Source organism: Marmota monax, unplaced genomic scaffold, assembly GCF_021218885.2.
Source record: "Marmota monax isolate L192 unplaced genomic scaffold, Marmota_monax_Labrador192_F-V1.1 WCK01_AAM20220418_F8-fsc00149, whole genome shotgun sequence".
Lineage (NCBI taxonomy): Eukaryota > Metazoa > Chordata > Mammalia > Rodentia > Sciuridae > Marmota > Marmota monax.
The window spans coordinates 2596503-2624470 of NW_026693170.1; the positions used below are offsets into that span (position 1 = coordinate 2596503).

A 27968-nucleotide genomic window follows, 5' to 3' on the forward strand; every position below is an offset into this window, starting at 1 on the left:
GACCGGAGCCCCAGCCCTGAGTCGGACCGACTCCCCAACGAGCAGACCGAACACCCGAAGGCAGCCCGCCGCGCGGGAGGTTGCCATGCCGGAGACGCCGGGAGTCCTCGTCCCGAAGGTCCACACGGTGGTAAGACCGCTGTGGGAAAGGCGCCTCTACTTCACCGCCTGCCGGAGGAACCAGCAGCACCAGCCCATCAGCCTTCTCCGCATTTGGGAGAGTCTGGCTCCCGGAAAGTGGAGCCCCGGAATTCGACAGCACAAGCCGGGCGCGAAACCCAACGCACAGCCTCCGGCGCGGCCGGCACTTCCGGCCTGGGAAGGCGAGGGGCGGCCTGGGGATTCTGGGAAGTGCAGTTCGGGACCCCTGGGCGGTGGGATAACTTCCGCTGCAGCCGGCTGCGGCCGCGTCCTGATCCCGTCGGGAATTCTGGGAAGCGTAGTCCAGACGGGCTCTGCAGGAAGAGGCGCTTCCGGCCCAGGTATGCGCGGCCGCGGCCTTGGCTGCTCTCAGAAAGGTGAGCTCTCCCCTCGGCGCGTCCCCTCCCGGCGCCCGCTTACAGCGCTCTGCGTTTCGCTCCGGGCCAGTAGCGACCTGGCGGTGGACCTGCGGGAAGAGTCCTCCTAGGGCGAAGGGCGGGGTTTGCGTTCCCTCCGAAGAGCCTTCTCGAGTGGCGGGCGGTTGGCGTATCCCGCGCGCTGGGCCCGCACCGGGGTCGTGTGTCCTTGGGGGTCGCGGGTCTCCTCGGTTCTGCACCCTCCAGACCCTTTCCTGGCCACAGCCAGCTGTGCCACCTCCCAGAGGTGTATTTGGCGAGTATCTAATCTCTGCCTCCGTTTCCTCTTCTTTAAAATGGCATTCCGACCTCCCTAAGAGTGGTTTTAAGAGTTCAATAAAATGATTGACAACAGACCTGGCACGGGGCAGGAGACGTGCATCATTGATAACATTGGTTGTTGGGCTTCTTTTTAACTTTTCCAGAAACACAGTTCGCTGAAAGCTCCAGGGAACCTAGGAAGGGGTCAGAACTCCAGTTGTAGTGTCCCTGGCCTCTCTCGGATCCCAGAAGGAACCCGGGCTCTACCCGAATGCCTAGGAATCTCCCCCCACCCGGCCCCCCACTCCTGGCTGTTGTCTGGGATGTCCACTGGAATTTATGGAGGAGTTCTGATTTCTCCCAGCCTCCTTTCCTTCCTCAACCTAGATTTGACAAAAGCCGAGGGGAAAAGTCGGGAATGATCCTTTGGCCTGGCAGAATTTAGCATCCTTCCTTCTCCAAATGCAAAGGTGCATTTGGATTTTTGTAGAGGGTCACAAAAGCTATGTCGATGAGCTATGACTTTTTTTAATATTTATTTTTTAGCTGTAGGTGGATGCAATACCTTTATTTATTTTTATGTGGTGCTGACTATTGAATCCAGTGCCTCACACATGCTAGGTGTGCTCTCTACCTCTGAGCCACAACTCCAGCTCAAGTTATGTCTTTTTGATGTGATTATTTTAGTTATCTGCAATGTAATTGTATTTTATTTGAAATCTTTATAGTTCACATTCTGATTATAGAAGCACTGTAGTTTGTCTTTTTGAGAATGTTATATGTATGAACTAATACTTATATACTTGAATCTGGATTCTTTTAGCAAATCACCTTTGACATGTATCCAAGTTATTCTGTGTATGAATACTTCATTTTTATTCATTGCTGTATTTTGTGGATATTCCACAGTTTATTCTTTTACCTTTTAATTGGTATTTTTTATTCAGTTTTAAGCACTTACGAATAGATATGCTGTAAATATTCATGTACAGGTTTCTGTGCTTATTTCTCTGAGGTATATATATTTAGGAGTGGAGTTACTGGGTCATATGGAAAGTGTATATTTAACTTTATAAGAAGTTACCTCACTTCAGAATATCTGTACTATTTTGCCTTCCCCTTAGTAAGATATGAGAGTTCTAGTTATTCCACATATTCACCAACACTTAATATTGTCTTAGCCATTCTACTAGTTGTGTATCATTATTGCATTGTGATTTTAATTACATTGTGACTTTCTCTGATGGTTAATGATCAGATCTATCTTTTCCTTTGCTTATTTGCCATTTTTATATCTTCTTTGCTAAAGTGTTTATCCATATATTGTGTCCATTTTAAATTGGGTTGTGTTTTCTTTATACATGAATAACTAACTATCCAATACCATTTGTTTGGTTTGTTTTTGTACTTCCTTTTATTAGATTGATCTGTATGTCCCTTCAATATTTCCAAGCTATCTTAATTATTGTAGCTAGATAGTAGGTCTCAAAAATGGATAGTTTAATTCCTCAGTTTTTCCAGTGAAAATCATTTTATCTATTCTGGTTTCTTTGCCTTCCTGTGTATGCTTTAGAATAGCTTGCCTATATCTACAAAAAATTCATCTGGTATTTTGATTGGTGCTGAATTAAAATATAAATTTTTCATATCAGCATTTCATGTTTTTCTGCATACAGAGCTTAAGCATGTTTTGTTTAGACTTATTCCTAAGTATATTATGAATTCTTTTGGAGTTACTATAAGTTGTATTGTTATTAAATTTTGGTTTTCAGTGGCACATTGTTAGTGTAAGAAATGTGATTTTTGCATCTACATTGTATTTTTAGACTTTGCTAAACACACCAGAAGGGCGGCTGCTGCTGTTTCTGCTGCTGCTTCTTCTTCTTATTATTATTATTACTATTACTATTATTATTATTATTATTATTGGTAAATGGGGATCTTCCACTTAGACAATCATGTTGTATATGAATAGGATCAGTTTTCTTTCATGCTTTGTAATCTATATGCGTTGGCTGGTTTTTAGAACCGTGTTGATGAGTAGGAGTGGTTTGAATGGACACCACTGTCTTGGTCATAGGAAAGGCATTTTTAGAAATTCCCTTATGTTTTTAGTTTTGTGAAAGTTTTGTCACAAATGAATGTTGTATTTTCTTGTGCCTTTTCTGCATCAACTGATAACATTTTTCTTCTTCCTTAGACTGTTTGATTAGGTTGATGAATTTCCAAACATTGAAGGAGTTTTTCATTTCTGGGATAAATCCCACCTGTAAGTGGTATTTTTAATTCTTTTTATATTAATTTTATTTGTTAATATTTTATTGAGGATTTTTGCAATTATGTTCTTTTTTTGTACTGTATAATTCTGGAATTATAAAATGAGTTTGGAAGTTTTTCCTTCTCTTCTATTTTCAGGAAGAGATTATGTACAATAAGTGATATTTCTTTTAAAAATGTTTGGTAGAATTTAGCAGTGAAACTATTTGGCTTAGATATTATATGTTTGAAAGATTTTTTAACAGTGAATTCAATTTTATAACTTTATGTTATTTCACCTTAACACATGTTTTGATAGTTTGTAATTTTCAAGAAATTTTCCCATTTCATCTAAATTCTAGAATTTGTACCCATAGAATTGTTCATGGTGTTCCCATTATATTACTTTAATGTCCACTGGCCAGTAATTGCTATCCACTTTTTCATTCCTGGTATTGGTAATTTTGTTATCTCTTGTTTTCTGCCAGCATTGTGATAAGTGTATCAGTGTTATTGATTGTAAAACAACAGATAATTTTTGCTTTCTTTATATCTGTTTTCAATTTCACCTATTTATACTCATCCCTTTGATATTTTTTTTTTCATTTATTTGGGTTTATTTCACTGTTTTTTTTTTTTCCTGTGGTATCTTAAGATGAACCTTATACATTTCTTTTGAGAAGTTGAGCAAATCCCAAACAGGACAGTTCAAGGAAGTCCAGATTCAGGCTACTAATCCATATGTGCTGGCTGGTTTTTAGTGTCGTGTTGATGAGTAGGAGCGGTTTGAATGGTCACCACTGTCTTGGTCATAGGAAAGGCATTTTTAGAAATTCCCTTATGTTTTTAGTTTTGTGAAAGTTTTGTTACAAATAAATGTTGTATTTTCTCAAGTGCCTTTTCTGCATCTGATAACATTTTTCTTCTTCCTTAGAATGTTTGATTAGGTCGATGAATGATAAGCACACTTTCTACTACTGAGCTAAACCCTCAAACCTGTTCTTTTATTCTTGATTTTGCTAATTGGTGTCTTTTCTTTTTTATTCTTTGTCAGTATGGCTAGAATTTTAATTTTTATTGTTTTTTTTTTCTCCCAAAGAACTCCCTGTGGGCTTAATTGATTTTATCTGGGGTTCAACAGAATTTTTCTTCAAAGTCTGAGATTATAAATGTTTCAGCTTTTCCAGTCAATTGGCAAAATCAATGCTTTATTTAGAGATAAATCTTAAGCTAGTGTGGTGGCACATGCCTTTAATCTCAGTGGCTTGGGAGGCTGAGGCAGGAGGATTGCAAGTTCAAAGCCAGCTTCAACAAAAAAGGTGAAGTGCTAAGGAACTCATTGAGACCCTTGTCTCTAAAATAAAATATAAAATAGGGCTGAGGTTGTGACTCAGTGGTCGAGTCCCCATGCATTCAATCTCTGGTACAAAAAAATAAATAAATAAAAGAGAAATCTTTTATTGCCAAAATTTAAAATAAAATGATGAAGTACAGTTTGTTTCTAATATAGACACACCAAATGGAACAGTGGAATTCTTTTTGGAGAGATAACATTTCACCTAATTGAAGTTCATTAATATTATTAAAATTAACTGCAAAATTTCATCTGTTAATGCTGATATGTAATGAGATTTTATGTATTTTTTTGAAAATGACTTTTTAAAAAAAGGATTGTTTAGTTGTTGATAGATCTTTATTTTATTCATTTATTTATATGTGGTACTGAGAAATATTGCTGCCCAAAAGGTCCACATCCTAATCCCCAGAGCCTATGAATGTTACTTTACATTGTTTAGAGATTTGCAGATGTGATTAAGCTAAGGCCCTTGAGGTGGGTAGATTATCCTAGATTACCTGATTGGACTCAGTGTAACCACGAGGGTCCTTATAAGAGAAAAGCACACGGATCAAAGTTAAGGTGATGTGGTAATGGAAGCAGAGACCGGAGTGATGTGGCCATAAGCCAAGGCATCCCAGCTGCCTCTAGAAGATGGAAACAACGCAGGAATGGATTCTCAGAAGGAATAGGCCTGCCGACACCTCGACTAGCCCAGTAACTGATTTTGGACTTCTGACCTCCATAACTAAAAAAGAATAAAGTGTATTGTTTAAAACCATAAGGTTCTAGAAGTCTGTGCATCTCAGCCTTTTTCTGCTTCAACATCATACTTTGACCACAATCAATTTTAACACATTTTAGCAGATTATACTGCTTTGGGTTATACTGGATTGGTATTTTTTTCAACTTTGAAAATATTTCACCTGTAGTTCTTCTATGAAGACTGTTCCTAGAGGCTAATTATTGAGTCACTTCAAAGTTGGCATTGATAACAAATAAACAACAACTAAGCGATATCAGTAATGACTGGAATCATCAGGAGCCAAATGTAATTTATTGAAATTATTTTCCTTGTATTTTAAGGGACTATAATGTTGTTCTTGTTTTTCTTAATTCAGAGTTTTGTTCTTGCCTCAAGTCTAATAACTTTAAGCAAATTTATTTACCTAGACTCAATTGCTTTCCTGCTACAGTCAGACATGATTTGATGAGCTCATCAATGGTAAGATACTTTTCTTGCTTGGGTTAAAAATACAAGCTGTGTATATGAATAGCCAAATCTTACTTTGATTGCAGCTTTATTTACATCACTTGTTTTGTGAAGAAAGTCTGCTCTGATGAGATATTTCAAGTTGAATTTTCTAATTTTTCTGACCATTGCTTTAGTGTGAATTGAGAATATTTGTGATGGGTGCTTATTCTGACAGTGTTGACATATGTTGTGTTCTCTTAACATAGCTATATTCTCAGTGCATAATAAGCAAAAGGCTTTGCCATCTAATTCAATAACAATATTTCACCTCTATTGTCCCTTAACGAAGTCGGTTTTTGTGTTCTTATTTTTTGGGGCGGGGGCTACTGGAGATTGAACTCAGGGGCACTCAACCACTGAGCCATATGCCCAGCCCTATTTTGTATTTTATTTAGAGACAGGGTCTCACTGAGTTGCTTAGTGCCTCATGGTTGCTGAGGTTGGCTTTGAACTCTCGATCCTCCTGCCTCGTGAACCGCTGGGATTACAGGTATGTGCCACTGTGCCTGGCTCTTTTCTTCTTTGATGTGATGAAAATACACTGGTACATTGTGTACAACCAGAAACATGAAAAATTATGCTCTATTTGTGTACTCTGAATTGAAATGCATTCTGTTGTCATATATAACAAATTAGAATAAATAAATAAATTTTAAAAAAGAAACGGACTGGTAATTTTAAAATTAAAATATTATGCTACAGAAATAGATGTAACTCAAAATGTTGTTTAGTTAGCAACATTTAACCCAATTGAATCAGCCCAATGCTGGGTCCTATAGTTTGCATTGTGCTTAACAACAATACAAAGAAGTGCAGGTGGCACATGTGGCCTCTGCTGCAGCCACACGGCTCTGCTTCTGTGATGCAAGAGCAGCCTGAGGCAGTTCAGAAGCACTGAAATTTGAATATTATATAGTGACTCCATCATGAAACAATATTCTTTTGATTTTTCTTCAGACATTTAAAAATGTAAGCACAATTCTTAACTCACAGCTTGTGCAAAAACAAGCAGGGGGCTGGACTGGGCCCATGGGTCCTACTTTTGTCTAGTGTCTGATTTTGTCTAGTGTCTTTGTGTTTTCAATTTCATTGATTTCTGTTTTATGGTTATCATTTCCTTTTCTGCTTTTGGATTAATTACCTTTGATTTAAGATCTCTCTTCTAATTTATGCATCATTGGTGTACAGTGCTTTATAACATGTTTTAGCTGCATCTCATGCATTTTGATATGTCGCATCTTGGTTTTGATTCCATTCTAAATAATGCTCTAATTTCTTTTGTGACTAATTTCATTGGTTGCTTAAAAATATGCTGTTCATTTCCAAATGCTTGGATATTGTCCAGATATCTTTTTGTTGTTGATTTCTAGTTTAATTTTATTACATTTAGAGAAAATACTTTGAGTGATTTAGATTTATGAAAAATGCAATATCTGAAGAGCCAGATTCATTTGAGGGGTTCAGTAGCAGACTGAGATTACAGAGGAAGGAATCAGTGATCTTGAATATAGATAAATATGGTAATCTGAGCAGCAGAGGGAAAAATACAAAAAAAAAAAAAAAACAAAAAACAAAAACCAGAGCCTTAGGAATTTATGGAATCTGAGGTAATCTGAGCAGCAGAGGGAAAATACAAAAAAAAAAACAAAAACAAAAAAAACCCAAAAACCAGAGCCTTAGGAATTTATGGAATGAATCAAAAGTCTAATATTCATGTCATTGAAGTCTCAGAGGAGGGAGAAAGAAATATTTGTGTGGAAATACTGGCCCCAAACTGCTCAGATCTGGTGAATGATATAAAGCTCAGATTCAAGAAGCTCAATATTAAAAAAAAAAAAAAACTCATTGTAAATCACTTCTGGATGCGTCAGAATCAAACTCCTGACAAAGATAAGCAAGGATTCTTGAGTAGAGTTAGTGAAAGTGACATGTTATGTCTGGTAGAACGACGACTTAGATGTCTGCAGAGTTCTCTTGGGGAAGTACGGAGACCAGAGATGTTAGAACAACATTGTGAAGATGCTTTAAAGACGGAGCTGTCGATCTAGGCTTTATGAAAGGAGTTGTTTTTATAAGCAAAGAAAATTTCTTTCAGAGATGAAGGGGAAAAAATGTCACACCTGTGCTGAAAGAAGTGCTAAAGGAAGTTCTTTAGGCTGAACAGAAATGATACCACATGGAAGCTGAGAACTTCAGAAATGAAGAAGGAGCACCAGAAATAGTAAGGTTTTTTTGTTTTGTTTTGTAAATATGAAATGCTGTTTAATGCATCTTTGTGTCTTAAAAATATACATAACTGTTTAAGGTAGAAAATTATAACTTTCTTGGCTAGAGTTTTTATTGCCTGTAGAAGATTACACACGGCCGAAACATAAAGGGGAAGGGTGTAGGGAACTGCCTGGTGGCAAGACTTCTGCATTTACAGTAGCAGTAAAACAGTAACACAGAGTGCCCTGTGAAGAGTGGACATGGGCAGCGTTACCCCAGAGCAATCACTAGAGAATGACAAACAAAAACAGGAGGTCCAGCCTCAAGTTAAGAGCTAAATGAAAAAGAGTTAAATAGTAAAAAAAAAAAAAAAAAAAAAATTAACCCAAAAGAAGACAGAAAAAGAGTAATAGGGGAACAAAACCAGGGAGGACAAATGGGAAAAAAATAATAAAATGGTAAATGGAAATCTACCCATGTCAATAATTACATGAAATGCTAATAACACTGATTATACATCAGTTAAGAGAAATTATAGTTTAGGTAAAAAGTAAGAATCGAGTGTTTGCTGTCTAACAGAACCCTATTTTAGCTCTAAGGAAAGAGATAGGCTAACAATTTAAAAACATTTTTAAAGGGTGTGCCATAGAGGCCATGTTCACATCAGACACAGAGACTTCAGACCAAGACTGTTACCAGGGATGGCAAGCAACACGACACCAGGGCAGTCCACCGAGTAGATGTGACCGTCCTGCGTGTGTAATCACTAAGCCACAGTTACATGAAGAAACCAAATAGAACTGAAAGAAGAAACTGAGCAATCTGCAGTCATATGGGAAGATCTCAACACTCTTTTCTAGTGATGAGTTGAACAAGGAGACTGAAAAGCAGTAAGCATGCAGAACCTGGACTGACGCTAGCTCACCTCATTGACATTTCATCAAAAAACAACAGGATGCCCATTACTTTCCTGGGCCTCAGTGTTGATCATTTCTGTTGACCTGAGCTGACTGATGTTCCTGCTGCTTTTCTCTGATCCATCTCCCAGCTGCAGATTTGTAGGTATCAGGGACTGTGTCAAGTTCTCTGAGTGCTTAATGCCAAGCACCAGGATTGGTAGAGAGGAATTATTCAGTCCATGTTTTGGCTGGTGCAGCTTTTCAACAAGTAGTAGGAAATAGACCTTCAATTCAGGTCATGTTCAGATTTTCTGAAAAGGAGTGTGAGAAGAATAGACAACTTAAATTCTGCCCTTTATCTCTAATTGGTTTTGTTGGGATGTGGAAGCCACCATTTTTTTTTTTTTTTAACAGTGTTCAGAGGGTGATGTCTACTTGTTGGAAATTACTGACCTAAGATAAATAACCTAAGAAACAAATGAAGCCTAACGTGTGGGCTCTGTTTCTTCCACAGTGACAATAAAGGAGGATGGTACCAACAATAGCTAACTTTTACTTGGTGTTTGTTATAAACCATACCAACTTTCTAATGCTTTGATGCATTCAACTCATTTAGTCCTTTTAACAACTCTGCCTTTACTACATTTTACAGATAAAGAAATAGAGGCACTGAGAGGTTAATTAATTTGCAGAAATTGACTCTGCCTATTAGTGGCTGAATCAGGACTGAGCTCAGCAGCTTGGTTCTATAGCTTGGGATGTTGGCCAAGCCCTGTGCCTTCATAGGCTGGCAAGGTGGGCTGGCACAGTAAGCAGGCCACAGCCAAACCTGTTTCAAAACATCCTGGAGCAGGGGACATGGAAACTGAGTGTTCGAGGCCCTGAAGGCTCAGACTAGGGTAGGCATGTTATTACCCATGATTTCTTTCTTTATGTCTCTTCCCAGCTAAGAATGGTTTTACATTTAAAGGGTTTTAAAAAGAATAATCAGTATTCACAAGAAGACAGCATGTGACCCAAAAATTTTCACTCACTCTTCGCGCACTCGCGCGCGCGCACACACACACACACACACACACACACTGATCTTAGACCCTGATACCTAGAAAGTGCAAGAGGTTATAGGGGAGAGGGTTTGGAGAGAACAAGCAGAAGGCCATAGGAGGTTCCTCTGTGTGGCCTGCTGAAAATCTAGCCTTTATCCTCAAGGCAGCTGGCATACAGGCATGAGTTTTAACCAAGAAGGAACATACCCAGACTTTAACTGTATTTAATAGATGAACAAACGAGAACATTTTGTAGAGCTACCACTATTTAAATACTTATTTAAAAAGAATTGCCTTTTATTTGTGATTTTGGTGGTGTTGGGAATAGAACCTGGGCCCTCTCATACCTGGCACACACACTACCACTGAACTATGCTCTTGTCCTGCCTTTTATTTTTAATTCTAAGAATCTCCTGGGTAGTCGGTGAGTCATTGCTTGAGCTAATGAGGTTGGTTGAGTCTGGAAGCCTTCTTCATGCTGAGCGAGTGCTTGCAAAGGCATCTGCAGCACAGGTAAACTGCTGTTTTCTTAGTGACAGTTCCAAGAGCTTCTTAAAGTAGATAGATAGCTGGGAATCAGGAGTCCTGGGTCCCAGACCCTGCTCTGCTCCTGGCTTGTGTCCTCTGGCAGCTCCCTCCAGAGGCTACAGGCCCAGTGGTTAATTGCATGGGCCCAGCTTGCCAGCTGCCACCATTCATCCCGCAGTCTGTGGTTTGCAACTTTCTGTGAACTGTGGTCACCTGTGGGAATTTCATAAAAGCTCTTCTTCCACAGATCCTGATTTTTAAAACCAGGACTGTTACTTGGGCATTGGCATTATTTTCTTGGACTCACCACTGATTCCAGTGACCTGGCAGCTTGAGTGTCAGCGTCATAGGAATTGATAACACAGACTCTGAGCTCATAATCCTGGCTACTCTGTTGGCTAAATGGAGAAAGCAACTAAAAATCTTGATGCCTCGTGTTTTCCATGGTGAAGGGAGTCCCTGCATCTTGGGTGGCGTGAGGATTCATGAGGTAGTTTCTCCAAAGCACATGGCTTGGCTCTTTTCACCACTTTTTCTGATTCCTTTTTTGCCCCTGTGCCCTCTAACTCCTTGTTACAGGTCTTTGGCAAGCGCCTGTCTTTGAGGGCAGACACAATTCAGTCATCCTCCAGGGCTGAGATCAGGCCTCCTTTTCTCTACTGAGCCCATCCCTCCCTTTCCCTCCCGAAGTCTAGGTTTTGGGGCCCCTTCCATGTTCTAAAAGGACACCACACAGCCTGTCTTTTATCTAGGAACTGTATCACTTTTCAAAGGTGAATACTGGACATGTTAAAAAAAAACTCAATTCTTTCATTGCTGGTTGCACAGCCAGATTAATACTCGTCCTAGGTAGTTGTGTGTGCGTTCTGTGGACTCTACAGCAATGGCCTTGTAGGCAGGGACTCCCAAGGAGGTAGGTTACACCATCTAACTGAGCTGGTGACCTATGCTGGGTTCACAAACTCTGACTACTTCAATAACCACACAACACACAGAAGTACCTTTTCAAAATCCCAGGATGGTCCTTTCCATTGGAAAGAGAGAGAGCGCCACTGGAATTCTTTATTCTTATATAGGGGACACACTAGGGGAGGTTCCATGGAACATTCTATCCATAACAGGTCAGGGGTAGTATCACAAAGGAACAAGAAGGCAGCCCACTCCGTTGGGTAACACCCACTCCAAAGCTTTGCTCCTCTGCCGAGTGGAGATGGGGATCCACCTTCTTCCTGGTCAGGGAAGCCAGTCTCCACATTTCCATTGCTCAAAGCTGGTGGGTGCTCAGCTCCTATGTGGCAGCTCCTGACAGGTAGGACCCTACTGAAGTGCCTCCCTCCAGGTGGTACTAACAGGCTCTGCCTTACACAGTCCTTGCTTTTTTTTTTTTTTTTTTTTTTTTTTCCTCTTCTACAGATGGCCTTGAAGTTGCCTGAGAACAGTAAAAAAAGTAACAGATCTTGGGGAAGGACCCAGGAAATTAAACTTATGGTGTCTAAATTCACAAGCTGTGAGCTGCTTTGCACAGATGAGCACACCTTACCCCACAAACAGCCTTGCTAACCAGTTAGGGTTCTGATCAACAGTCAAAACAGGCAGAGTCACGTTTTTGGTGGTTGTTTAACATCAGAAGAATCATAGCACACAGTTTTCATTAATTTTTTGTTTCCATGAGAGAAAGGAATGTACATTGAACCTCTTCTGAATTTTGGAAGAACATTTATCAGCCACTATACATTTTTTCTAAGGGCAGTCTCAGTTTCTAACCAGTGATATTACTGGGGAAACAAATAAAATAAGAAGCCAGAGTTGGACATTCCAGAACTGAAGGGTGACTTTTCCTGGACAGAAAAATAATCTCTGCATCCAAATATCTTCCCAAATTTATTTACAGGCAGTTTTATAATGCAAAATGGTGTCTACTTCTTTAGCTGCAAGGAAATAAAGAATCTTGGAATAGTTAGAATAGCTTTCCGCTACCCCCACATGTAATCCTGACTATCCTATAATGTTGGCCCTCTAACCATTGCAGTTTTGCAGATGACAGAATCAAATCATGTGGAAGGTCACACTGCCCACCACTTACCAGATGTGTGTGGCTGCACGTGCTGGGGAAGGAGACCTTTCTGTAATTTGTACAAGGAAACATTTCCCTTTCTCTCGGAGCTGCTTTCATATTATCCTCTTCTGACTTCTCAGGTCTCTACCTTTCCCTAAAAAAAGGAGGAGAAAATGACCAAATTCCAGGTGAGTTGGTTTTCATTTCTGTCATTGGATATGTTGCCCTCATTTCTCAGAGAGAAGACATATCCCTTCTTAACCAAAATTAAAGAAAGACAACAGGAATTTAATACCATTTGTGTGTCAGGCTCTTGTGTACATTTTTGTCTTTTTGAAGAATTTCTTAGTTTTTAATTTGATTTATTATCATTTCTATTTCACAAATAATAGTGTAAAAGAGAATAGAAATTAAAAATCACACATTGTATTACCATACTTGAAAATCACCTGGTTTTTCTATTGGTCATTTAAGAACATGCTTTCCTAATTACATTTGCAATAACAGAAGTTTAAATAGTTTTTTCTTCTTAATAGTGGAAAAAAATTCAACTTAATAGTAGGGGCTGGGGTTGTGGCTCAGTGGTAGAGCATTTGCCTAGCATGTGTGAGGCACTGGGTTCAATCCTCAGCACCACATAAAAATAAATAAATAAACAAAGGTATTGTGTCCGTGTACAACTAAAAAGTATTAATAAATAAAATACCTAATAATGTCAGTGAACTCTTTTTATCCCACTCACTACCTTTTTCTTTAAATTATTTCTCACTACAAGCTTTTAAGTTCCTGAGGATTCTTGCAGTTTTACATTGTAATATCAATTTTCCTGGATATAATCTTTACTCCAAAAGCAATTCTGAGAGTTATTTTACTATTGTTTGTCTTTAATATTCTAGGGACTCAAAACTAAAAAAAAAAAAAAAACCTAAGCGGTACCTCAGGGACTTTTAAAAAGAATACTTAAAACACACTTTTTTCCCTAACAGGATCATATTGAAGCTAAACTTGAAAAAAAAATTAGATGTTTTCACATAAGAAGAACTAAGTTGTTTCACACCAGTACTTGAAGCTTTCTGTGCTTCATTATCATGTACTAATATATTGTGATTCCAAAACTTTAATGTTGTTATTCTACAACACAGCTATTTCTACTTTTTTGATGTTTATTTTGAAGAGACAATCAACAAAATTCCAGGAACTAAATATATATATATTTTGCAACACTGTTTATAATAGGTAATCTAAAACAAAGTGTGTATAAATTGATTCAGGTCACTATATTTTAAATCATCAGATCCTTGAATTACTATGCAGCCCTGAAATTTTTTGAAAGATGTGATGACAACATTGGTAGCAATAGCAGCATTTACTGGGCACTTCCTGTGTACCAGGCACTGCTTCTAAATGCTTTACATAGCCACTCATTTTATTACTGGGACCCTTTTGGTATAATTATCAGCATAAAAATGAGAGAAAAAACTTGTGGAAGACCACACAGCTAGCATAGGGTCAAGCATCCAGATGTGAACACAAGCAGTCAGTCTCCAGAGCTGTGCCCATAACCTCAGCAGCTATAAAAGCTACAGTTCAAGATGTGGCACAGAGGATGGGAACATACTTGAGCAATAAGCAATGATATCCTGTAAATTTGGTAAATTAGTGTAGCGTGCACACAGAAGTAGAGATACAGACACCACCCTACACTGTTGGAACTAAAGCTTTTCTGGTGCAAATGGCTTTATTAATAAAATTTAAAACATTAATAGCCCAGATGCAACAGAGTTCTGGGTACCTGTAGGAGTGCCAAGAAAAGGAAGTAATGTAAAGTATAAGGATTTTTTTTTCCCTCCAGCCCCTTTGGTTGATGGAACCAACATTATAGAAGGCAGACAGAGACAGCTACTGAAATTGGACTTGAGTACAACTATAAGGCACCAACCAAAAAACGTGAAAAAAAATTTGACTTGAATCCTTCAGAATCCAGAACAGCTCCCCACCATTTATACTTTATCAGTGCTGCCCCTCTCCCATAAACATAGTCTTTGTGTGTTTGGTATTCTAGGAAATGGTGACGTTCAAGGACGTGGCTGTGGTCTTCAGTGAGGAGGAGCTGGGGCTGCTGGACTCTGCTCAGAGGAAGCTGTACCGAGATGTGATGCTGGAGAACTTCAGGAACCTGCTCTCAGTGGGTGAGGACAGGCACCTGTGTATTGGCAGCCTCCTGGGTGTCTCTGTGGGCTCAGCAATTGGAAGCTTTGGGACTCCTGGAATCATTCTCTGTGCTTGGGTGCTTGAGAGTCAAAGTGTGTTTATTAACTTTTCATCACTGTAACCAAAATACCTGACAAGAACTACTCAAGAGAAGGAAAAGCTTATTTTGGCTTAGAGTTCCACAGGTCCAAGGTTGGCCAGTGCCATTGCTCTGGGTAAAGCAGAACTTCACTGTAAGAGTTGTAGCAGAGGAAAGCTGCTCACCTCAAGGAAGGCAGAAAGCAGAGAAAGTCTCTGCAAGGCTCCAGGGACAAAATCTGAACTCCTTAAGCATGTCCCCAGGGACCTCTTTCTCTAGCCACCCCCCACCTGGCTACAGTTCCCACCCAGTTAGTCCCTTTATTATTAATCCATCCCTGGTTATCTCACTGATGAAGTTATAGCTCTTGTACTCTGACTACTCCTGCATTCACACAGGAGCTTTTGGGAGACACTTCATACCCAAACCATAAGAGCTAGCAATCTCTGTAGAACAGACACAGTGTTTCTCATGGTCCCCTCCAAGCAAAAGTCTGTCTTTTGATCTGTACATGGGCAAATTTGGGTCCTGCTCCACTAGGACCCCAATCAATTTAGTAAGTCATTTCAGTTTTTACTTTTGTTGTTGTTTTTTAGGACACCAGTAATTATTTATTTATTAACTTGGTTTGTGGGGAGTATTTTTTTATTTAACAGTGTATTTGTAAATAACTTCAGGTTTGTGGGAAATTTGCACAAGTCAAAGAATAAGAACACTCATATAACTTTTATCTAGATTGACATTTTACCTCATTAGCTTCAAAATTTGTGCTCATGTTCTTTCTTTTTCCATTATATAAACATAAATGAAAATATATTAATGTTTATAATATCTTTTCTGAACCACCTGAAGATAATTTACATATGCCATGGCCCTTTTTCTCTAAATATTTCAGTGTATATGCAGAGTTTGAGAATTCCTAAGATCACCTTCACTTCTGATACTAGCTGCTAATTTGGAGGTCCTCGAGACAGATCTCCTCCAGACCCCATAATTCACTGAAGGACTCTCAGAACTCACTGAACGCTGTTATCATCACAGTTTTTGATTTATTATACAGAAAGGAAACCGATTGAAATCAACCAAAGAAAGATGCTTACAGGGCACAGTCCAGGAGTGTTTCAAGCTTGAAGCTTCTGGTTGTCTCCCTGTGGAGCTGTGCACAGTGTTGACTCTTCCCAGAAGTGCTGAGTATCAGGGTGCATGGGTTGTCGCAAGCAAGAAGGCTTGTTGGAGCCTTGTCATCAAGAAGTTTTATTGGGGTTCAGTCATGTTATATATGGCTGACCATGGGATTCCAACCCTTCCAGAGGCTAAGCTGATAACATGAGGCCCGAAGCCCAAACCATAAATTACATTGTTTAATGTCTGGCATGGCCCAGGGCATCTGGCTGAACAAGAGACTTTTCTCAGGTTGGAAATTCCAAGTATTTAGATCCTCCCAGGAGCCAAGTGCAAAGGTCAGACCTCTCTTTGGAGAAGATGAATCCTTTACTGGATTCTGCCTGTAGAATTCTACTTTTAGAAATAGGAATATTCTCTCACATATCCCTAGTACAGATGTACAACTTTGATCTAATCTATCACGTATGCTCTAATTTTATCCATAAAGCTGATTGTGATCCGCAGATGTATTTTTCTCCCTCCAGACCAGGGTCTAGTCTGAGTCTTACCTAGTCATCATGTCTCTTTAGCCTTTTTAAACTTGGAACATTTTCACAGCATTTCTCTTTTATGGCAGTGACATTTTTGAAAAATACATTTACCCCTCCCCTTTTAAAAACAGACCATTCCCAAATTTTCCTCATAATTAGATTTACATGTTCCATTCAGTCAGGAACACTATATATAGATGGAGTGTGTTCTTTTGAAGGTGTTGTATCTGGAGGCATATAATATTCTCTCACAAATGAAGCTCATTTTGATTCTGTTGGTCAGCACAAGTAATTCCCTATGGATTTATCATCCAGTGATGAGTCTTGCCTTATCTTTACCATGGTGGTTACACAATGATGATTTCTCTGACTTTAGTATTTCCTTTACATTTAACAGATTTGGTATTCTGCAGTAAGAGCCTCCTCCCAGCTTTAATTTATTTGTTATTTGTAAGGGTTTTTGAATTTTTAAATAATTTATAATTTATTGTTAAAATTACTTTGTTGTCATTGTTCCAAATTTGGCTCCTTTAGACTGACTCCTGTACCTCCGTAACATGCCCTAATACTATTTTTAGCACTTCTTTTATGGCACAGCCTGATGTCCTGTGATCATTTTTGCTTTGCCCCAGCTATGGAGGCATCCATACCCTTTTGGGGAAATCATATTTAACTCCAAGACCTGGATGTTGCATATGGTCATCCACCACTGAGGTATCTTTGTTTCTTGGTCTCAGGGCAGAGCTAGGAAGTGTGTGCACACACATGTATGTACATATACACATAGACATATACTTACATATACACAAACATACATATAAGTATGTATACAGGTGAATAGATGTTCAGTTTCATTCAAAATAAAATAAATGTTAGTTAAAGTTATACTTACATATAATTTCTCATCCATGAGATTGGTGAAAATTTTAAAGCTATACTTTTTTTTTTCTTGTATACCTATGGGAAATAAAGCACTCTTATTCATTGAAAGTAAGAATGCAAAATCATGTTATCCCTAATGAGAGCAACCCCAGACAACGTCTAACAAAACTCTGTACTTACCTTTCCCAGCAGTCTATTTCCATCTATATTTTTTCCATAAATATAACCAAGTGCAAAAGAGCATTAACAGTACATTGCAATTTGTGTAAGAAAGAGGAACCCAGGTAAAGGTTATGTGTATCTGCTTATCTTTATAAGAAGAAACACAGGAGGGAAGGATTAGTGAAAAAGAGGGAGCCATACTTGAGTATACCTTTTAATCCACAGGAGGGAAGGATTAGTGAAAAAGAGGGAGCCATACTTGAGTATACCTTTTAATCTAGTTTTAACAAAATAGACGTCATCAAACTTAAATATTTTGCCCTCCTTGTCTTTCTTATAGCACATCAGCCCTTCAAACCAGACCTGATAGCCCAGTTGGAGAGAGAAGAAAAGCTTTTAATAGTGGAGGCAAAAATCCAAAGAGATGGATATTCAGGTGAGACTTGTTCAACAGGGACTAGTAGCCAGTGAGCCCCTCTGGAACACAAGGCAGGAAATGTCAGTTCTGTGCTTCAACTCTTCAGTGGTCCCCATTTCAGAGATAGTAGATTTAAAGCACTTACAGTGGCCCACTAGGACCTATAGTATCTGCCTTTTACCCCCTTGGTTTTGACCATTCTTGTCAGTTTTAGCTACATCACCCTAATGCTTCCCACCAGACCTATAATCTGTTTCTCCATCAGGTTCTGTGACTTACTTTTCTTGCTGTCTTAATGTATAAATTAATTAATAGATGCATGGTCCTTGCTGTCTTCAGTCTACCCTGGGACAGCTAATAGATATAGAGTAAATCAGGATAATTGAAGAATACTCTAGAGTGTTGATTGTATCTGATAACTACATTATTGGGGGGAAGAAGGCCAGCATCTCATTAAGGGGTCCTTCTTCCTGCCCAGGATAATCCAAGCCACCCTAAGACTTACAATCTGAAATAATTAGTAAATAACAAAGCACAGATACTCAGAAATATTTACAGAAAGTGAAGCCTCTGATAGGTCTAGTCCACATGGGTTCTGGAACTAGATGAAAGACAAAATGGCTCATTTAAGGGGGTACATCAAAGGCAGGGATAAGGTTTTATGGGTGGAGTCTTGCTTTGTGATGTCTTGCAGTCAGCAGGTTGACATCTTGGCAGGTCACACCCATCTCAGGTGCTGTGTGGGCCACAGCAGAGCAGGAAAGAGATTCACATTGTCCCTGGGCAGTTGACCAGAGGAAATGACCATTGGTCATTCCCAGACACCAGATGTCTCTATCCATGAAGCTTCCATGTGTGGTGACCCACATGCAACCCATGGACGGCTCCTGACACTGCATGTCCTGTTTAGCTGTCTTTGGGTATTCATAAATAGGTAACCATTATTCCTAGAAGACAAGAATAGCCAATCAACTAAAGTAAGTACCAAAATGATCAGTGCCAACATTGTACTTGACCTTTCTCATGCAGCAATTTCAAGTGAGACACTCTTGAGTTCATATGCCCATTCTGTTCTCTTCTCTCGCCTAAACAGTCTCTTCCACATAACATCAGTCTTGAGGTAGAATTTTAAAGTTGGACATTTACATGAGTTCAAACATTTAATGTTTCTTGAATCCTTGAGACTAACATTAAAAGCCACTGTCACAACTGTGTAGTAATGGATTCTCCTGGGTAGAAAAAAAAGAAAATTTAAAAATGAATTTATTCATTTCTATAATTTTTGTTTCCATGTCAGTTAAGGTTCAGGGTCACACATGGTGCAGTGCCTTCTTGAGAGCAGGGTTTGACAAATATTTTCTCCAGAGGTCCAGATAGTAAATATTAGGCTTTGCTGGTCACATATAATCTGTGTGGCATATTATTTGCTTTTTTACATTATTTAAAAAACAAGAACTAGCCAGGTGCAGTGGCATTGTCTGAGTCTTCGCACTTAGGAGGCTGAGGCAGGAGGATCACTTGAATCCAGGAATTCAAGAGTAGCCTGGGCAGCACAGTGAGACAGTCTCAAAAAGAAGGAATGAAGAAAGGAAAGAAGGGAGGTGTTTTAGTCAGTGTTTTTGTCACTGTGAACAGTTTATTTGGGACTCATGGTTTCAGAACTCTCAGTCCGTAGATGGTCATCTCCATTGCTTTGGGCTCAAGGTAAGGCAGAACACCATGGCAGAAGGTGTGGAGGAGGAAGACAACTCAGGACATGACAATCAGGAAGCAGAGAAACTCTACTCACCAGGAGTGCCCAAAGGCATGCTCCCAATGACCCACCTCCTACAGCCACACCGTGCCTGGCCAGGTTACCACTCAGTTAACCCCTATAAGTGGATTAATGCACTGATTAGGTTATGAGTCTCATAACCCTCTCACTTCACCTCTGAGCCTTCTAGTGTTGTCTCACATGTGAGTTTTGGGGGATACCTTTTATCTAAACCATAACAGGAAGTAAGAAGGGAGAGAAAGTAATGAGCTCAGAAAAAAATGATACAGTATGAAGTATCATTACTCCATCAGGAGGCATGTTGGGAGATTTTTCTCTCTGCTCAACTATGGACAGAAACTTCTACATGCTTATTACCAGGATCAACTTGGATGTGCACAGGCCTCTGTACACACATATTCTGATAGCCCTTCTGGTATCCTGAGGGAGCCTGAGGCTGCTACCATTTGGGCACCTTTTAGGAACCCAGCAGAGGAACTTCCTATTCAGTTAGGACCAAAGCATTTTCGGCCACATGTATGAAGGTCTTTCAGCATCGAAGCCTTTTAAATTGTGGATGGACAGAATGCCTTTATTTGTTTATTTTTATGTGGTGCTAAGGATCAAACCCAGTGCCTGACACATGCTAGGCAAGTGCTCTGCCACTGAGCCATAGCCCCAGCCCCAGCATTGAAGCTTTTTGAGCTTGGATAACACTAATCCATTTTTCATAGATGCCATGAGACAGATTTCTCCTGTCCCACAGATTCTTTCTTCTAGTCTGTTCTCCTTATCTTTCCAAGCAAAAAGAGGAACAGGGAAGTAGAAAATATAACCTCTAAGAATTCCTCATCTTTGATTCTGCATCTGTTAGCATCTTTTATCTGGTATGGAACAAAGGACCTTTCCATTTCTATCAGATAATTGTCATCAATTGTTGTCTTCATTAATTTTAATTCCTTTATTACTTAATTCAAATGTAAAATACACCATGTTAACAGTTGCTGCAATTTTAATTTTATATGTTAACCTTAACTCATTTTTTCGAAAGTTAAAGTTTAGTTATTTTATTTTTTATTTTGTGGTACTAGGAATGGAACCCAGGGCCTTGCACTTTTAAGGCAAGTACTGTACCACTGAACTACATCCCCAGCCCTTCACTTTAACTTTAACTCAACCTTTCATAAATATTTTGTGATGTCTTAGATACGTCACTCAGATGTTGACCTAGCATTAATAATTCTTTGACATAATTTCCTTTTTAATAAAAAATGCTCTTCATTTGCATTAACTAAATTCAAATAGAAAGAAGTTATGGATGAAATGGCATGTTGCTAATGAAATATGATAAATCTGTTAAATTACATGTTTGAACAGTTTTTCTTATAATTTGTTGTGCCTTTTGCGATCATCTGCATTGACAGTGGTTCTGACATCTAATCCCTGGCTGTGGTAGGCAGGCCAAATTTGTTATAATATCAAGGGAGTCTGTTTTCTGCACTTCACTCTCTCTGCTTCTCCCCATACAAGCCTGTTCTTGTTTTAAATATTATATATTTCTCTCTGTGGACTGTCAAAACTGGAAAGTTACATGTTGGAACCATTGTTAATGTCGATGATTGGGAAGATAGAACTTGCTCAGTTCTGTCTGCATAGAGGGCAAGAAGTGGAGGGAGCCCAGAGTCTTGCCGTTAAATACACTCAGGTAGAGAGGTAGAGGTGAGCCTGGTGTGGTTGAGCATAGCCAGCACAGCAGCTTCAGGGCTGCTCTGTGGTCACACATCATTGCTGTGCCTTGTACTTGCCCACAGAATGCCTTAGTTCCTCTTGCTATCTGAAGGTGTCATCAGAATGTGGGGTGATATCCGGCTGGTTGTCCATGCTGATGTTTTTGAGTAGCTTCTAATAGAAGTGAAAAAGAAAACATAACCAAAATTTGTTTCTTTCAGTTCATTATGGCTATCATATTTAAAGGAATTGTTTGTATTTATTTATGATAGAATTGCTTTGTTATTGAATTGATTGACTTAAGATGCTGGAATGATTGGCTTTTTCAAACTTAAGTGCAAAAGCAGAATTACTATGAAATAAATTCTCAACCATTTTACCTCAGATGAGGTCTTTCAGTGCTCTCTTGAACTTATTTTCTCCATCAAATAAAGTTCATTTATAAAGTTAGCATAGTTTCTCATCAGCACCCTACCATTGATAAAATAGAACCTAAAATGTTGAGACATGGAAAGAAAGTGACAAAGTGCTTTTGTCTGCACTGCTGGTCAGAGGAAATTCAAGTTAGTTTTGTTGAAGGTTTGGTGTTTTCCATGAGCAGTGAATGAAAGCACCTTTTTTTCTTTTTTCTCTTTTTTGAGGGTGGGGGGAATGCCAGTTATTGAATCCAGGGGCTCTTGACCACTGAGCCACATCCCCAGCCCTATTTTGTATTTTATTTAGAGACAGGGTCTCATCGAGTTTCTTAGTACCTTGCTCTTTTGCTGAAACTGGCTTTGAACTCACCATTCTCCTGCCTCAGCCCCCCGAGCCACTGGGATTACAGGCCTGCACCATTGTGCCCAGCCCCTTCCTCTTTTTTTTTTTTTTTTTGAGAGAGAGAGAGAATTTTAATGTTTATTTTTTAGTTTTCAGTGGACACAACATCTTTGTTTGTATGTGGTGCTGAGGATCAAACCCGGGCTGCATGCATGCCAGGCGAGCGCGCTACCGCTTGAGCCACATCCCCAGCCCCCTTCCTCTTTTTAACATTGTAAAAACCACTGATTAAAAAGAAACTTTAATCTCTTATATTTTCTGAGAGATTATTGTCATAAACTATGTAGTAATTTGCATTGAAATAGATGCTTTGTAAGACATTAGACTGTTGAGCTGCTTTTATGTTCTAAGACATGTCATTCCCAAAAGACTTGACATATTGAGCTATACCTTTATAGGTATATAGTGGGTATTTTTGATGACATTGAAACTAAGCTGTAAGCATTAGATTAACTTTATCTAGAAACCCAAATTTCTCTATATTATAGAATTTTATTGTTAGGAGCTAAAATCTTTTTTAAAAAAATATTTATTTTTTAGGTGTAGATGGACACAACACAATGCCTTTATTTTTATGTGGTGCTGAGGATCAAACCCGGGTCCCGCCTGTGCCAGGCGAGTGCTCTACTACTGAGCCACAATCCCAGCCCCAGGAGCTAAAATCTTAATGTAACAACTGAAAGCTTTGCATTTGAGAAGGCAGAGGCATCAATAACCAACTTTTAAAAGTACCCAGATGAGTAGTTAGCAGATGCCTTGAAGTGTTTTCCCACAGTCGGTGTATTCCCCCAGAGCCTATGGCATAGGGCCATTATGGGGCCCTTTCTTTATTCCTGTTTTTTGTTTTTTTTTTTAATGTGGGGATAGGGTAGGTCTAACAGGTGAAATTTTGCTCAAGAAAAAATACACTATTTTAAAAGTAACTCTAAAAATTAAAGACGCAATTCATAGTTCCTACCTTTGGATCTTTTATGGGTCATTTGCTTCCATTTCATCCACAAGAGATTCTTGTGACCTTTGCTTTTCTCTCGAGAAGCATCACCCTGAGTGTAGCCCTATCTCTCCTATAAACTTTGAACTGCCTGCAAAATTGCCATCACTAGGTTTTTTCCCAGTAAAATAATTTATATGTACATGCCCTTTTTTGTTAGATGAGTGAGAATACACAAGGCAGTATTTATTGAGCAACCACTATTCACTAGGCCATATTGTAGGGGCAGTGAAGATAATTCGAGGCAGACTACTAAGTATTTGTCCTTGTGGATAATATATTCCAGCATGGAAAGACAGACAAATAAATAAGGAAGAATTACTGTGGATGCAGGCAATATTCATATTTATACCTTTTTTTCTGAATAACCTGGAGAAGTTAGTGTGCTTCCAAGTACAGTATTAATTCAACCCTGCTTAACCAGTTTTGGTTAGGATACTTCTCCCTGGAACATGAAGATCTGCTGATTGCTTATAATCCAGTATTTAATAACTAGATAGCAGGTCATTTCTACCCAAATATGCCTGTCTTCAAACTCTTCCTGGTGCCTCAAGACTCCCTAAACATTAGGATCTTATTCCAGTAAATTGATGCAAACCAAAGTTGATGTTTGTTAGGTTTTATTCCTGGCTGATGAGATGCCTAGGAAAACACCTTTCAAGTTCCCTGAGACTTGGCTGTGCTTGCCTCCTGCACCTCTTTTTTTCTTGATGTCTTGAGTTGAATCCTCTAAGAGTTTTTCATATTCTGATCTGCACCATGGCCCTTAGTAATTGTGAAATGTCTTTTGAAAGGATTTAGAGATGATAATGACTTACAGTGACTTAGAGATGGGCCATATGATATCTCAAGCATAGATCAAAGATCTGTCAACCACCTTGGGCATAACATTTAACATCCAATCTCCTTATAAACAAACAGAAACATTACAATGATGATATGCCTGAGAAAGAAAGAAAGTTATTATCAGAACAAAAAGCACTTGTCCATTTGCAGCCATATTCTTTCCAATTTGAGAATATCCCCTTCTCTTTCATCCTTTGGCTGTCCAGGAAACCCATGGTAAACCCATGATAGCATGCTTATGGTTACTAGGCTTTTTAAACAGGACCACCATTTGCTGATCAGGTTGTGTTAAAGCCCTGATTTTCAGGTGTATAAATAATCTGAATATTGTGGATTCTATTTACATATCTAATGTAACCTAAAAGGAGGCATTTTCTAAGTATTCTTAGAAGTAGTGACATGAATTTTTTTCCTGATTCATTCAAGGTATGTTATGACCTAAGAATAAAGTATTGAAATCTCTGAATAAAGCATTCACTTGTACACCTGCCTGAATTCTCTTTATCCTTATAGGAAGCAGCAGTCAACTCAAGACAGAGAATGTTCAAGAAGTGGGATTAAGCTACTTTTCCCCCAAAGAGCTTTCTTCCTGTCAGACTTGGCAACAAGGTGCAGGCAGGTTAACCAGGGATCAGGATTCTATGAAAAACTTTCAGTGTGACAAGAATTTCCAGTTGCAAAAACAAGGTGATTTTCTCTACCAGATTTGGACAGAAATGCCAATTCAGATTTCTGAAGATGGGAACTACATATTGACTCGTCATGTAGGGGATAATTCAAATTATGTAAAAAATCAAGAATTTCCATCTTTGAGAGACCAGCAGTATTGGAGGAAAATGTATCTGACAGAGTCACATAATTATCAATGTAAATGTCAACAAATTTCCACAAAAAATAATTCCTGTAGGTGTGACAGTGTCATATGGATCTCACATCACAATGATAATCTGAAAGTACACAGAAGTGGAAAAGGTGGCAGTTGTCATGACTGTGGAGAAGATACCATGAAGGCATCATTAGTTCATCAGGACTCAGTTCAAACAGGGCAGAAGCTCTGCCCATGTACTGAGTATAGAAAAGCCTTCAGCAGTGACTGCAATTCTCAAGTTAATCAGCAGTTCCACTTAGAAGGGAAGCCCTGCACATATAGTCCATGTGGAAAAGGCTGTAGCTATAGGTCAATTCTTCATCTACATCCAAGTGTTCAGAGGGGAGATAAAGATGTTGGTGAGAGTTCACATCTGCAATCTCATCAGAAAGAGTGTACAGAGAAACTATGCAAATGTTCTGGATATAGAAAGAATTTTAATAATTTCTCTTCTGTAAACACCTTTGAACTTAACCACACAGGAGAAACATCCGGGAGGTACAACCTTTATAAGAAATCCTTCAGTTATAGCTTAGACCTTAAAAGCATTTTTAGGGTCCATACTAGGGAGGAACCCCATGATTGTGAGAAGAATGGGAATATTTTAAACCAGAGTTCATGTCTTCAAGCTCATCAGAAAATGCAACCTGCAGAGAAACTATACACAGGTGTGAAATATGGGAAAGATTCCATTTGTAGTTCAGATCTTAGCGTTGAACATAGAGTTCACATGGAAGAGCATCCCTATAATTCTAAGGAATGCAATAATGACTTCAGTCTGGCTTCACATTATCAGGACTTTCAGGTGGTCTATCCTAGGCAACAGCCATATAAACACTATGTATGCAGTAGCAACTTCAGTCACAACTCACATGTTCAAGGCCATCAGAAAATTCACATTGGAGAAAAACCTTATAAGGATTGTGGAAATGGCTTCAACTGGAGTTCAAAACTCAAAGATCATCAGAGAGTCCACACTGGACAAAAGCCGTACAAATGCAATGTGTGTGGCAAAGCCTTCAGTCATAGATCCGTTCTCAATGTTCATCAGAGAGTCCACACAGGAGAGAAACCTTATAAATGTGAGGAGTGTGATAAGGGCTTTAGTCGGAGTTCATACCTTCAAGCCCATCAGAGAGTCCACTCTGGAGAAAAACCATACAAATGTGAGGAGTGCGGGAAGGGCTTCAGTCGGAACTCCTACCTTCAAGGCCATCAGAGAGTTCACACTGGAGAGAAGCCATATAAGTGTGAGGAGTGTGGGAAGGGCTTCAGTCGGAGTTCACACCTTCAAGGCCACCAGAGAGTTCACACTGGAGAAAAACCATTCAAATGTGAGGAGTGTGGGAAGGGGTTCAGTTGGAGTTTTAATCTTCAAATTCATCAGCGGGTTCACACAGGAGAAAAACCCTACAAGTGTGGAGAATGTGGTAAAGGCTTCAGTAAGGCCTCAACTCTTCTGGCCCACCAGAGAGTCCACACAGGAGAGAAACCATACCAGTGTGATGAGTGTGGGAAGAGCTTCAGTCAGAGAGCATACCTTCAAAGTCATCAGAGTGTCCACTCTGGGGAGAGACCATATATATGTGAGTTATGTGGGAAGGGCTTCAGTCAGAGAGCATATCTACAAGGTCATCAGAGAGTCCACACAAGAGTGAAACCATATAAATGTGAGATGTGTGGAAAGGGCTTTAGTCAGAGTTCACGCCTTGAAGCACATCGGAGGGTCCATACAGGAGGGAAACCATACAAATGCGAGATGTGCACGAAGGGCTTTAGTGAGAGCTCACGCCTTCAAGCACATCAGAGGATCCATACGGAAGGGAGACCCTACAAATGTGAACAGTGTGGTAAAGGTTTCAGTGGGTTTTCAAGTCTTCAAGCCCATCACAGAGTCCACACTGGGGAGAAGCCATACAAATGTGAGGTGTGTGGAAAGGGCTTCAGCCAGAGATCAAACCTCCAGGCTCATCAGAGAGTACACACAGGAGAAAAGCCGTACAAATGTGATGCATGTGGTAAGGGTTTTCGTTGGAGCTCAGGTCTTTTAATTCATCAGAGAGTCCATAGTGGTGACAAATTCTATAGAAGTGAAGAATTTGATAAGGATTATCCTGCTGCAGAAAATCTACACAGAAATGAAGGTTTGTAAAATTTCTGGTTTGTATTGAAGTCCTCAAAGGGGAGATGAAATCTCCTAGTCATTAGAGTTCTTTTAGTGGGCAGAAAAGCTTTTTACAGTGAAAATGTAATTTCCCCCCAATATCAACATTTATGATGGTTAGGAGATCAGACAGCAAAGACCTCCAACAATAGGGGCTACTAACAGATTTTGTCAAAAATTTTAAAAATCATTGAACCAGAAGCGAGGGCTTACAAAATATGAGAGTGTGGTCAGGAATTTAACAGAAGTATAATGGTCATCATGCCTGACTCCATGCCCAGTAAGATGTAAACCCCATGAAAGAAGGGAATTTGCTCATTGCTGAGTCTACAAAATCATGACATTTCACAACTTGGAGTAGGTGCTCAGGATTTTATGCTAAGTGAGTAAAAGTATATAAATATACATAATATTTGAAAATTTTATGAAGCTCATTTCAAAAACTTTCGTTTAAAAATGGAATTGGAAGAATAATTCTATAACTAATCTTAGTATCACTTCAAGTAAATATTTGAAATATAGAATATCAGACAATATTGCAATTTGAATTAATTTGAATTTGGTTGTAGCCCTTTTAGGACTGGTTCCCATATTTCATCCTCTTAAATGGGGGTATGCAGAATTTCTTAATAGTTGTTCTCTTTCTATACAGCATACTCAATTTCCGTTTAGCACCCTCTCCCTGTCTCCCCTCCTCCTACTCCTTCTTCTGCCCCCTTTCCCTGTGTGTGTGTGTGTACACAAGTGTGCACTTTAAATGACAATACAAACTGATAAATTGTTTCTGGTTAACTTTGCAAAAACAGAATGCTGCATTTTACATAATTGAATTCTTACTTCTGCCCTATGTTAAGGCAGAATTTTACTGTAACATTTGGAAAGTGTCAGTAGTGATTACTGATGACAAATACATTTAAATAAATGTCAGAGTTATAATGGCTTTTTTTTTTTTAAACTCTCCATATTTCCATTAAAGTCCATTTGATCTGA

General features: G+C 39.2%; 1 protein-coding gene across 10 annotated transcripts; it reads left to right on the forward strand.

The window, feature by feature from the left end:
- LOC124100175 (zinc finger protein 112) lies at nucleotides 1-27968 on the forward strand. 10 transcript variants are annotated; one of them, XM_058582975.1, is made up of 9 exons: nucleotides 386-518; nucleotides 3019-3087; nucleotides 5584-5635; nucleotides 6061-6155; nucleotides 7761-7886; nucleotides 12543-12590; nucleotides 14465-14591; nucleotides 17732-17827; nucleotides 24460-27968. In XM_058582975.1, the coding sequence occupies exons 6-9, from the start codon at nucleotides 12576-12578 to the stop codon at nucleotides 26964-26966; spliced, it is 2745 nt and encodes a 914-aa protein (XP_058438958.1). In that variant the 5' UTR covers nucleotides 386-518; nucleotides 3019-3087; nucleotides 5584-5635; nucleotides 6061-6155; nucleotides 7761-7886; nucleotides 12543-12575; the 3' UTR covers nucleotides 26967-27968. The 10 variants fall into 10 exon arrangements, with proteins under 10 accessions (XP_058438961.1, XP_058438960.1, XP_058438956.1 ...); XM_058582973.1 differs by lacking the exon at nucleotides 12543-12590 and having other exon boundaries at nucleotides 385-518; nucleotides 5532-5635; XM_058582972.1 differs by lacking the exon at nucleotides 12543-12590 and having other exon boundaries at nucleotides 385-518.

Bases quoted from the DNA above. Each gene is read 5' to 3' on its own strand.
- LOC124100175 (XM_058582973.1), top strand. From the start codon at position 7,842: ATGGAAGCTGAGAACTTCAGAAATGAAGAAGGAGCACCAGAAATA. The intron at 7,887-14,464 runs GTAAGGTTTTTT...TTGGTATTCTAG, and splicing joins AAGAAGGAGCACCAGAAATA to GAAATGGTGACGTTCAAGGA. The intron at 14,592-17,731 runs GTGAGGACAGGC...TCTTTCTTATAG, and splicing joins CAGGAACCTGCTCTCAGTGG to CACATCAGCCCTTCAAACCA.